Source organism: Hemicordylus capensis, chromosome 11 (genome assembly GCF_027244095.1).
Source record: "Hemicordylus capensis ecotype Gifberg chromosome 11, rHemCap1.1.pri, whole genome shotgun sequence".
In the NCBI taxonomy this organism is placed as follows: Eukaryota; Metazoa; Chordata; class Lepidosauria; order Squamata; family Cordylidae; genus Hemicordylus; species Hemicordylus capensis.
In genome coordinates this window covers 8,900,097-8,913,419 of record NC_069667.1, presented here as the reverse complement: position 1 = coordinate 8,913,419, position 13,323 = coordinate 8,900,097, and the positions used below count along the sequence as shown (strand labels likewise).

Sequence of the window (13,323 nt, the reverse complement as noted above, 5' to 3'; positions counted from 1 at the left end):
CATGGCCTTATGCCTTGGGGTATCTGAACAGCGAATCTGCTTCACAGCAGATTTTCAAGATGTTTACTTTGGGGATTACATTCTACTTTGGGGATTAAACAAATATAAATACGATGAATATTATACCTCCTATCATCAAAATAATCTCAAGGTGGTTTACAAGACAATTAAAACAATATAAAAATACTAAAACTGCACAATAAAAATTAAATTGGAATATAAAAACAAATCTAATCAAAAGGTTTATAAACATGTACAATATAACTATAAGACACAAACAGTAACAGTAACTCGTGAGTAGAACTAGTGAGTAACATAGTCTGGATATCAGCCAATATTTCTTAGTATATGAACCTGTGCACCTATTAATAAACTTCTTAATTTTTATATCTATATCTATATCTATATCTATATCTATATATTACCATATAAATTTCCAATTCCATTAATACAGCTCTTTGTCTCTGTGGTTGAGCATGACCACCTGTTTCCCTCCTTGCATATTCAACAGGTATGCTTATAACCACGAGCCATTTTGTGATGATCATTTGGAGTGACGCACTGTCAAAAAGGATAGCATGTTCTCCTGATTTAGGGGTCTCCCTGTTGTCTGACTCACAGCCAGAGGGTTCATTCCTTATGGAGAGAAACGCATGCAGACAACCATTCCGGCAGACAAACTCCCAGTAGTTCAGATGAAACTTGGTCAGCTACATTTGAAGTGTTTCATTGCAGAGTGTTGGGATTATTGAAAAAGCTTGCAAACAACAATCAACCCGAAGGGCAATAATTGGCAAAAACAAGAAGCATGATCTTGTGAAAGAAGATTGAGCAATGCTTTCTATTAATCACCATTTAAAAAATAATAATAACTGGAGGAAGAGTCCTCCAGTCTTTTGTTAGCTGTGGGGGGCGGGGGGGGGGAGGCTTTGTGTGAATAGGTCCACTTTCATGTTGTGTTTCTCAAAATCTATATTTGAGTTATGCATGATCTAATGAAATCTTTTTGTCCCCCCCACCACACACACACAGCAAGAGCTTCTGCTAGAATAATCTCTCTTCTGCAAAAGTAGACTTTGGTTATACAATCTCATGTTTCTGATCCCAGCATCCCGTAGGTCTTTTTTGGAAGGCCTTCTCAAGTTTTAAGTTGAGTTCAGTCCATCCAGGCCAGGAGGCCACACAGAACTTGAATACAAAACATAATATACATACTGTATATATTTATATGGGATGGAAATTCCATTGCAAAGGGATATAAATCCAGATCCACATTTATCATCACGTAAGCCTGATAGGAACATAGGAAGCTGCCTTACATCGAGTCAGGCCATTGGTCCATCTAGCTCAGTATTGTCTACACTGACTGACAGCAGCTCTCCAGGGTTTCAGGCAGGAATCTTTCCCAGCCCGTCCTGGAGATGCTGCCAGGGATTGAACTCACAACCTTCTGCATGCAAGTATGTAGATGCTCTACCATGAGCTACGGCCCTATCTCCTAAGGGGAATATCTTATAGCAGATGGTACTCAGATGTTGTCACCCATCCAAATGCAAATGAGGCTTAGCAAAGGGGAAAATTCATGCTCACTACTGCAAGCCCAACTCTCCATCTATAGCTTGTAGCTCCTCAATCAGCCCTCAATGAACCCCTGTTAACTGAGCAATGAGACACCTTTTTAGAGGAGTGATTATCTTATATTTAGCCGGGGGAGAGCAACTGGCCCTATCCATCCCCAGCACAGCATCCCTCCAGTGGCTGTTGCTGGTGTCTACCTTATGTTTCTTTTTAAATTGTGAGCCCTTTGGGGACAGGGGACGATCTTATTTATGTATTTTTTCTATGTAAACTGCTTTGAGAACTTTGTTGAAGAGAGGTATATAAATAGTCGTCGCCGTCGCTGTCTAGCTCCAAGCGCCACCTTTAGCCCTGGCTCGTAGACTGAGCTCTGTACTCCAGCCTCCTGTCAGGGATGGGGGGAAAGATACCTGCACTACTTTACTTATTCATACTAGAGACAAATATAGAAGTCGCTTTCCAATTACCTTGCTAAATTTTGCGAGCAGACATTTTTGTTCTACCTTCTTTAGTTGTACAACACGATTCGTTCAGTATGTAGGTTGATACTGTTTGTGAAGGGAGTTCTAACAAAGGGTCAGGTAGAGCCTTGAACTTCCATAATGAAGAGTGATTAGAAGAAGTTGGTGAGATAATGAGTTTGCTAATTAGCGACTGATATTGCAAGGTGTCTATTATCATCCATTGACATCTCAGCACCTTGCCGTATCAGGTGACAAGCTAGCCTAGTACAGGATAAACACTGGCCACGTTATTTGATCAAACGGGAAAATGAAGAACACAGCAAGAAAACAATGCTAAAGTGCTAGAGGGGCAGAAACAAAGGATTGATTGTGAGAATCAAGAGTGCATAAGGTCTAGATGGACCAAAATAGTGACAGGTACAGTAAGACAGTGTGATCAGCTGTTGAACTGAACACTGACAATATTAAACATTTCATCCAGAAATTAATGGATTTAAATGGAAAAACCCATTCACGGATTTTTTTTTACATTAATGGATTACACAATGGATTTAAAAAAAAATTAAACTAGACTTCACCTAATCCAATAGCATTTCCCAGAAATGCGTGTGTTTATTATTTACATTTTATTTTTACATTTATATCCTGCTCTTCTTGAATCAGCATGCAGCCACTGAAATTATTGATACTACCCCTTTGCAACTTGTGTGTGTGCAGTCTGATGCAGACCGTGTTTACTGTATGAAATAAAGAAGTGCAATTAAATGACAGTTAAAGCCGACCCAAACTGGCTATAGATGGGATCCATTCCACAGCTCCTCCATGGTGTGCTGTAAATTCATTGCAGGAACTCCCTGCTTAGACAGCCAGGCACAGATGCAACAGCCATTCTGCACTCTGGAAGGAAGACGCCCAACCCCCAAAGAAGAACACTGCTGTGTGCACTTCCGATTCAGGCGTGAATTTGGAAGCTACAATGAAGCTGTGTGTAGAGGGACTTTTAAAAGCTTTCACACATAATTACCTCAGTGAGGTTATCTCTGAATTATGTCCTTCAGTTTACCACATATCACTTTATTTAAGCCAGCCAGGATAATATAGCTTGGCAAATAAGCAATTAATCATTATAATTAATACCCAGTACCACTTTAACAGAAAGCAATTCGACAGGCAACATAACTTTACTGAGAATTAAACCTATGCACAGAAGCAGTTTTTGGAGCGGGGAGGAAATGATGGAAATTGGGAGATTCCACTGCAGGAAAGAAGCACAATTCACAAGCTATCTGATGCCATTTTGTTCACAAACTGTGTTCTGAACAAATTCAGGATTCCCCCCATTTTCAATTTAGAAAAGATTAATGCCTTTTTAAAAATCAGCAAACAGAAATTATCGCTAAAGCAAATTGTAGACATGCACCTTATGCTCCAGAAGGTGCAATTTGAATACCATTCTGGTAAGATTTTGCTATGCAGTAAAACATCAAAAGATATTTTTTGGGGGGGTGGGAATGACACAACTTCCATCCTGCCACATGGCCTATTTGGGCCCTTGGGTTAGGGGTTTGCACGAACCACAGGTTCGAGCACCTTTTGGGGCAGCAACACCATGTTGGCCATGCAAATGATGCCTGCACAGGCACGGATGCCATGTGTGTGCTGGCGCCGTGCAGGGGTACTTGGGACGTGCACCATCCCAGCAGGAAGCTACATGGGGCAGCGGACCTGCTTTCCTCTTTCTTAAAGTACCCACTCTCTGCTTCCAAAAGGATCTCAAACCGCAGTTTGAACTGCAGTTCGTGCACACACCCCTACCTTGGGGTAATTACAATTAACAATGAAATAACAAAGCAAAATAATAGGGTCCACACTGGTTGCATATGAATGGGAGACTAGACGTGTGGACACTGGAAGATATTTCCTCTAGGGGATGGAGACACTCTGGGAAGAGCAGAAGGTTCCAAGTTCCTTCCCTGGCAGCATCTCCGAGATAGGGCCAAGAGAGATTCCTGCCTGCCACCTTGGAAAAGCTGCTGACAGTCGGTGAAGACAATACTGAGCTAGATGGACCAATGGCCCCCAAATCTAGAGACAGTATACCTCTGTATATCAGTGGTGGGCTTCTGACATCCCAATTAAGGGCACCAGTGGATCCTGGCAAAAGTATATAGGTGATCCAATGATAGCAGATATCCAATGATATCTGATCCAATGATAGTTGGTATCCCACCCCTCAAACAAGCTATGTTTGGCACTGAGGTGTCTGGAGTGGGAGGCAGGCAGCAAAATACAGCCTCAAATTACAGAGAAAGTTGCCTTATACAAGTTGTCCTTGTTATCCGCAGACTCGTGGATTGCAGTTTCACGTATCTGCAGTTGTTTCTCAGAGACCCAGTTTCTTTATCCGCATGTAGAAAAATACGTGAAATTTGCAGTTTTGACTGGCTGGAAATATCATCATCATCATAATCAAACAACTTTGTTAGCCGCCTCATAACAAATTGTTCCACTGAACTGATGTCATTTCTGGCTGCCATTTTACAGTGGACAGCCATTTTGTGGATCCTAAATTTTTTTTGGGGGGGGGGGCAAATATCTGCCCAAAATTCAACAATTTTCAGTGTTTGGGGGGCATTGCTAGAAAGCTGGAGAATAAGGTACTGTGCTCTACTCCTCTTAGGAACATAAGAAGCTGCCTTCTACCAAGTCAGACCCTTGGGCCATCTAGCTCAGTATCGTCTACCCAGAATGGAAGCAGTTTCTCCAAGGTTTCAGGCAGGAGTCTCTCCCAGCTCTATCTGGAGATGCTGCCAGGGAGGGAACCTGTCTGGAATTTTCTCCACGAAAGTATGCAGAAGCTCTTCTCAGAGCAGCCCCATCCTCTAAGGGAAATATCTTATAGTGCTCACACATGTGGTCTCCCATTCAAATGCAAACCAGGGTGAGCCCTGCTTAGCAAAGGGCCCCCTTTGCTTCTTTGGTCCTTTAGCATTTTTTGTTAGGAACCTAACACCTAGATTCCCATAGGGGTAAAGTTTCTTTATTTGTGGCTTACGTATTTGTGCCTATAGGCGAGAACTGAACCCTTGCAAATAATGAGGGCCACCTGAGACTTGTTCCATCTACACTGACTGGCAACAGCTCTCCAAGGTTTAAGGCAGGGGTCTTTCCCAGCCCTACCTGGAGATGCTGCCAGGGATTGAACCTGGGACCTTCTGCATGCAAAGCAGATGCTCTGGCCTACAGCCCCATCCCCTAAGGGGAATATCTTACAGAAGTATCTTTCAGAAGACAGTCTCCCATTCAAATGCAAACCAGGGAAGACCCTGCTTAGTCAAGGGGGCAATAAAGACATTCTGTTTCAAAAGTAGATAAAGCTCTACATTCCTGCATCAGAGTTAGTCTAGATAATTGGTGGCAGACATTCACCCTTTGTGAAGGCGAATGCTAGACTTGTAAAATTTCTGTTGATTCACTATTTAAAACCTTCTTCTGTGTGCTATTTTCTTCCCACCATGAAAGGGCCATGAAGGAACAGCAAAGGGGAGACACCAAAAGGCCAAGTGCTCCTTTGTTTCCCAGAAAACAGGACCCCTTCCACCCCCTGCCCCAGAAACATAACTTTCTTACCTGTGTCTTGTGTCTCTGTTCCTTAAACGGCAGATTCATCAAGGGACCACAAAAAAGTAATGAAATAAAAAACCATTAATTGTCAATTAGCAAAGCGATTACATCATTAGCCATAGCAATACGGCTAATTATCCATTATTTAGAACTAGGAATGTGCTAGGTACTATTGAGAATATGGAACACACACACACAACACCCCCAGAAAAGGGCTCTGTAATATGCAACACAAATCTGTGAAACAATGAGGGGGGAGCAGGGGTTTTGGTGCTACAGAAGCACTGCTCTCCCACAATAAGATGGAACACAAACAGGGCTGCCTGATGGGTGGGGGAGGGAAATCAAGATTTAATTAAATAACTCTACCTCAGAATATACCAAACTAGGCACACTGGTTACATTTCTAGGCACCATGGCTCCTGGCGCCTGGGATTTGTTAAGTCCCAGGTGACAGTATAGCATCTGCTAGACTAAGAATCACATGGAATACTGGAGTTCTGATTGTTACAAAAGGTACCCAGAGCCAATGCCCAACTCACATTTCCCTCATCCTGTTCTACTGTGCTTTTTAGAAGACAGAAATGAGAATGTCACACAGCTGCTGGTTGTTTCATTCTTTATTAAGCTGATTACTTTCTAACCATCAGGGAAGATCAGTTGATGTTTCCTGAATGGGGAGTTAATGGCTGGAGATATTTTCCTGAAAAGATAATTTGCTTGCAGGGTAGAATCCAGGGGCATAACTACCATTAGGCAAGGCAAGACAGTCGTCTTGAGGCCCCACTGCCTCGAGGGCCCCCCCAGAGGCATGTCACATGACTCCCCACCTGCCCGTGTTGCACCCCCTATAAATTATGTTGAGTCTCTTGGAGATCGGCAGTAGCAGAGAGTTTAAAAAAACTAGATTCAATGTGAACTAGATATTCACCGTATTCATAATGGGGATGTGAGTGTGAGTGCACTATATATTGTGAAGTGTGTTTGTGTATATCAGCGAGGGGCCCATTTTAAAATCTTGTCTCTGGGCCCACTCCAACCTTGCTACGCCCCTGGTAGAATCTGTACCTCTGTAGTAGGTAGGTAGGTAGGTAGGTAGGTAGGTGTGTGTGTGTGTGTGTGTGTGTGTGAGAGAGAGAGAGAGAGAGAGAGAGCATGAAAGAAAGAAAGAAAGAAAGAAAGAAAGAAAGAAAGAAAAGTTTTGCAGCAGAAATTGAGAGAGACACACACAAACCTAAGAATTTTAGTTAGAGTAGACTATAACTGATGTCTCCTCCTAAGGATGCAACTACTCTTTGAGAAGCTAACACAACATCTATGGATGTGATACCTGTTTTTTGGAGTCAACCTGTTTCCAATAGACTCTGGTTCTATACTTGTAAGCAAAACAGGTATTACAAGGACAGCATAGGTTTCCAGTGTGCACGCACGGTCTCTCTCTCTCTGATCCAAAGGAAATTAAAGCCCTGTAAGCTTTACCCCTGAATTTCACGTCCTCAAAGAAACAGGAGTACTCAACAGATCCTACCTCAGTTCTAGGATGCTAATGGAGTTTCCGGAAGGAAGAAGTCTTCGAACAAAATTGAAGTCTCCAATATAGATACTGCCGTCAGTGCCGGAAGCCATGGCAACGGGTGCAAAGAGTTTACTGCTGTGAGCTGGGCCATTGCAGTTGGCGCAGGACACACTTCGCTGGTGCCCATTGCCCATGACAGTCGAGATGACTGGTGGTTGCTGGGAGATAAATATGTTTTCACCATTTCCTTTATGTACGATACCTGGTTTAAAAAGAGGGGGAAACCCATAGTAGGTGCATAGCCAACATGACTGACGCTTGTTCTGTGCATTGTATCTTGGGTTCTGGGATCATATAGCCTATTTATGAGAAAACACCTTCTCCGTTATGAGCCACGCTGATTATTGTGATCATCCGGAGAGGTCCGTTGGCAGTTGCCACCAGCTCGTCTAGTGGCTACTCAGAGACGGGCCTTCTCCATTGCTGCTCCAAGGCTTTGGAAGGCACTCCCTGCTGAAATAAGAGCCTCTCCACCTCCAACAGCTTTTAAAAGGGCTGTGAGGACACATTTATTCATCCAGACTTTTTATTCAACTTATAGAATCAATTGTTTTTAAAGTTCGAATCAGCTGGTATAGCGGCGATGAAATATGCATGGTGACAAACCTGCAAGAATACTCCTTTAAAGACCTTCTCACGATCCGTGAGAAGAGCTTCTGTAGGGTCTACGGGGAGAGCGGGTTTCTATAAAAGCAAATGTTTCGAAATTAACACGTCATCATCAGTACTCTAGCACTTTATCTAAAATCAGAGCCCAACATACAGACTAACAAAGTGCTTGTGCGCTGATGCTGCACTGGTGATACGGCGAGGGGCATAAGAACATAACATAAGAATGTTATAACTGGATCAGGCCAAGGCTTATTTCTGTCCCAGCATCCTGTTTCACACAGTGGCCCACCAGATGCCCCTGAGAAGCCCACAGGCAAGAGAGGGCATGCCCTCTCTCCTGCTGTTACTCCCCTGCAGCTGGTATTCAGAAGCCTCCTACCTCTGATGGTTTTAATCAATCTCCCTTTCTCTCTGAAGCCCCCAAATATATCACCAAGAAGGGGTGGAGCCACCATTGGGCCAACGGGTTCAAAGAACCTGGCCCACCAATGGAAAAGGCCTCTGAAGCCCCGTGGCTCAGGCTCCAGAGGAGCCCAGAGCAAACTCCCCCCCTCACGCCTGGACTGCTGAGAGCCCAGGTGAACTCTATGCCAGTTATTTCAGGCAGTGCTGACTGCCCGATAGAATGTTTTCCCCTTCCTCTCCTTCTCTGGAGGAAGAGAAAAGGGAAAACGTCCTATCAGGCAGCCAAGGGTGCCTGAAATGACGAACCGAGAGCTCATTCCGGCTCTCGGCAGCCCAGGCCACACACCCTTTGCGTGTGATGTCACATGCAAAGGGGGTGTGGCCTGGGCTGCCGAGAGCCCGAACGAGCTCTCAGCTCATCCTTTCAGGCAGTGTCAGCTGCCTGATAGGACGTTTCCCCCATTCTCTCCCTCCAGATCTTTTAAAAGGCAAGATCTCAACAAATGAAAAGTGTCATAAGGACCTAAGAAAAGTCCTGCTGGACAGATCAAGGCACATTCTGTCCAGGATCTGCCTCAAGCAGTAACCAACCAGCTGTATCTGGGAAACCCACAAGTGGGGAAAACAGGGCAGCTGCTGCCTTCTATGTGCCCCCAAGCAGCTGGGGTTCAGGGGCATACCAGTCATCTCAGCTGTCATTCTAACAAATTAGCTGCTAATTGTTGTACTAATTTGACGGGCCACTGTCACTTATATATTCATTTTCCCCCACGGATTTTATTAGGAAGCACAGGATTTTTTTCTTTTCTTTTTGCACTAAATATTTTATGAAGGGAGATTACAAGTAAAGTGACCCTGCATTTTTCAATAAAGGGCACTGAACTGGAGTATAAAATCAATATTCAGATAGGAATGAGAGCTGACTGATATCCCATGGAAACAGCACTGCTTGCAGTAGCATTTCTCCCAAGGGAAGAACAGTTATCAGAGAAATGTTTTTGTTATTCTCGCCAATGCAAGCGCGATACGCTGGGGCACATTTTTAACATGCTGCTTTTTTTTTTTTTTTTCAGTATTGGCGTTGCTATTACCAATCTTTCAAACACATTCCCTTTCATGGTTGGAGGTGATAATAGCAGATTCCTAGGAAAATCCATTTTCTCATAGTTTAAATTATAACCAGAATGGCTTGCTATTACTAAACACATGGGCAACATTGGAATGAGAGATTCTTGAGATGTAATTCTCAAATTCTACTTCCTACTAACACCCCCTAGATATCCATCCAACAGAAAGAATGAGGAAAGTGGGGGGGGGGGAGAACAAAATGAGTGGGTTCAGGCAACTTGCAGACAATAAGGAGGGGGAAACTAGAGGTTCCCAAGAAGTGTCTGCTCCCAGCAGAAGCTTGTACACCTGGCCATTTGTGTGCTGTCCAAACCCAGAAGTGTTGGACGGACAATGTCAGATTCTCTCCGCTGCCTGACATTCTCTACCCAACTTCAGTTCTGCTAACTGAGCAAAGAGGCACCTTTTAAAAAGTGGCGATTCTCTTCATTGAGCAGGGGGAGAGCAACTGGCCCTATCCAGCCCCAGCACAGCATCCCTCCAGTGGCTGTTGCTGGTGTCTATCTCATGTTTCTTGTTTAGATTGTGAGCCCTTTGGGGACAAGGAGCCAATTTATTTATTTATTTATTTATTTATTTATTTATTTATATTGATGTAAACTTCTTTGGGAACCTTGGCTGAAAAGTTGTGTATAAATGTGTGTGACATTCCTATTTGTATTTGTAATTCTTGGTTACAGCTGCTGGGCGAATATCAGGTGGTGGAGGGAACCTGGTGAACAAAAAAGAGCCCCCTAAAAACAGGTATGTACCTTATGCCTTTATCTATGTTAGGGACTTCTGGGACTTTTTTTGGTATGTATTTTATATGCTTACAGATCTTTCTAAATACATTTGTGATGGCCTATATCTTTCCTATGGAGAGTATATTTTGTTAGTTTTCTTTCTCTCTCTCTTTATATTTATATTTATTGATTGTGACCCACTCAGCGACTTTTTTGTGAGGAGCGGTATATAGACGTACTAAATAAATAAAATAAATTATATCTATATCTATATCTATTTATCTAGATAGATAACACACACACACACACACACACACACACACACAGTTTAGATTTATACATGTTGTACTTGGGATTACTTTTATGACCACATGTTACCTATCTTTTATAAAATGAGTATATAGATTGTGGTTCCAGATTATCAATATATTTACGTTAATACAGATAAAGGGGTCAGGCGAGTGAGCTGTGGCTGCCAGATTGTGGGGATCCTGAGGAGGGGAAGGGGGACCCCCATGGTATTTCCAGGGGCCGGGAACATATCTCGGCTCCTGACCATCCCCACTGCCTGGGTGTGTGGGAAATCGTCTGGATGCGTGGGGAGCACACCCAGCACAGGAGGAGTGGTCATCTGCGGGGAAGGTAAGTCTAACCTGCTTTCCCTGCAGCCTGCTCTGGAGTTCTTCTCACCAGTTGTGAGAAAGGGCTCAGGGAGCAAGGAAAGATGGGCAAAATATGAGTACCTGGCTTTCCCCACTTCTATGACTTGTGGCAACTTCGGAGAGTGGGAAACCAGAGGCATTGTGTGTGGAAGTGGGGGAAGGATTAATCTTCACTCCTCCAATGCCACAACCACACTCCAAATTTCAATCTCTATGGCTGCATCTTAGCAGTAGTAGTTATGCCCATAGTAGAAGTACTGCAAAGTACAAAGTAGTACTAGAAAATGATGTTGGAATATGTGATCACAGATACCCCATATCACTTCTGGATATACATGCCTGCTCTCTTGTGAGCCGGCATGTAGGCTAACCTCTTTTGACTTCTGGACAGTGTTTCATGCTTAAGTACGAGCAAACACTTCATCAGTGTGACCACCACCACAAATTGCTTTTGAAACCAGACCTAGTTTCCAAAGGCATTTATTATGCACAGCATGGTGAAGGAAGCCATCGGGAAAATGTAAGTCCAAATCCCCATCAGGCATGCAGAACTAGTCATATTGTTCCTTCAGTCCTGGTCTGAAAACACACACACACACACACACACACACACACACACACACACACACACTATTAAAGGCTTAATGGCTTGGGTCCAGGCTATATGAGAGAGCGCCTCCTTTGTCATAAACCCTGTCGCCTGTTACGATCTTCTGGAGAGGTCCGGTTACGGTTGCCACTGTCTCATTTGGTGGTGACCCAGGACCGGGCTTTCTCTGTGGCTGCCCCAGGGCTTTGGAATAAGTTTCCTGCTGAAGTAAGAGCATCTCCTTCTCTGTTTGTTTTGCAGGAAGAACCTCAAGACCCTCCTGTTCTCTCAGGCTTTTAATTAGAATTAATTTGAATAGTTTTTAAAACTTGTTTTAATAATTTTATTATATTGTTTTTATTGTCATGTATTTTAATTTGTGACTTTTAAATGTTTTAAATTTTGTGCACCATCTAGAGATATGCATATCAGGTGGTATAAAAATATGATAGATAGATAGATAGATAGATAGATAAATAAATAAAATCTAAACTTAATGATACTGCCCATATATTTACTTAAAAGCCACACTACAACAATCTTGACTTACACTATTAGGATGCAATTATGCCTTCAGTTACCTATGCATCACTGCCATTAAGAATTATGTGTGAACCACTGCTCATTTAATTCAGCTTTAAATCTGCAAAACATCACAAGAGTGTCTAAAGGTAACATTTATTTGGTAATGATTCAGATCAAACATCTAGACTGGAAGAGCTGGAAAGGTTATGTTCCCTATGAACACATAGCGAGAGCACCTGTGGGTGAGAGGGAGGTACTGGGGTAACCTGCAGGTATGTCAGTTCCACAAAAATATGAAGAAAACCCCCTAAGCAGGGAACGCCCGCCCCCCCCCCTGGCAAAACAACAACAACCCTGTCTCAGTGAAACTCAGTGGAGCAGAATGTTTGCAAACTAAGAGAGCAGTTAACAGACAGCCAGGTGGGTGGAGCTAACGGAACTCAATGGCAAGGTGTGGGGGAAGGAGGGTTTGAACAAAGAGAGAGGGAAATACCTCAATTTGAACAATACGCCCTCCACCCCTGCTAACTTGGCAAAGTGGCACCTTTTAACAAGGCGATTCTCTTTATTTAGCAGGGGGAGAATAACTGACCCCTAGCACAGTACCTCCAGTGACTGTTCCTGGTGTCTATCTTATGTTTCTTTTTAGATTGTGAGCCTTTTGGGGACAGGGATCCATCTTATTTATTTATTATTTCTCTGTGTAAACTGCCCTGAGCCATTTTTGGAAGGGCGGTATAGAAATCGAATAAAATAATAATAATAATAATAATGATGATGATGATGATGATGATGATGATGATAAAATTCAGCCATCCCAGGTCCTTGGAAAGGACTCGATGTCTGGATAAAACAAACCAGTCAATAACACCTGTCTGACTGTGTAAACAAGAAATAATAATAAAAACCAGTCAATAACACCTGTCTGACTGTGTAAACAAGAAATAATAATAATAAAATAATCACAAACCATTCTGCTTCTGAGGGGGAAAGTGTCAAACTCTTTAGCTTTTTCACCAGTCATTTCACACCTTTGTGTTTCTGAGGGGGAAGGGTTTTGGCCAGGGGTGTATTGGAGTGGGGGACACACAAGGATGGAGCGCTGGTATTCTCGGCTTCAGAGGCGTAACTATAGGGGGGGCAGGGGGGGCACGTGCCCCGGGCGCCATCTTTTCTGGTCACGTGGGGGGCGCCAGCATGACAAAAAAATTTTTTTTAATTTTTTTTTTAAAAAAATTGTTAATACAAATGTTTCCTGCTCAGTGCAGCAGCGCTGCAGCAGTCAAGGGAGCGTGTCGGCGCCCCCTCCCCCACAAGCGGTCCCTTCCGCTGGCGCCTGGCGGCTTGGCAGCGGCGGCAGTCGCTTGTGAGGAAAAACCTAAGTATAATGTAGTATGTTGGGGGGGCGGGGGGGCACGGGGGGCTCCATTTCAGT

At 43.4% G+C, this 13,323-nt stretch overlaps 1 protein-coding gene across 26 annotated transcripts in view; it reads right to left on the bottom strand.

The window, feature by feature from the left end:
* The window catches only part of TENM1 (teneurin transmembrane protein 1), a 1,198,498-nt gene that overhangs the window by 86,068 nt on the left and 1,099,107 nt on the right, over positions 1-13,323 (bottom strand). For all 26 annotated transcript variants that reach the window (XM_053273541.1, XM_053273531.1, XM_053273550.1 and 23 more), the window contains 2 exons: positions 7,195-7,444; positions 5,673-5,693 (listed from right to left, as the gene is read on the bottom strand). In XM_053273541.1, the coding sequence (XP_053129516.1) occupies positions 5,673-5,693; positions 7,195-7,444 (271 nt within the window). The remainder of the gene's footprint in view (positions 1-5,672; positions 5,694-7,194; positions 7,445-13,323) is intronic.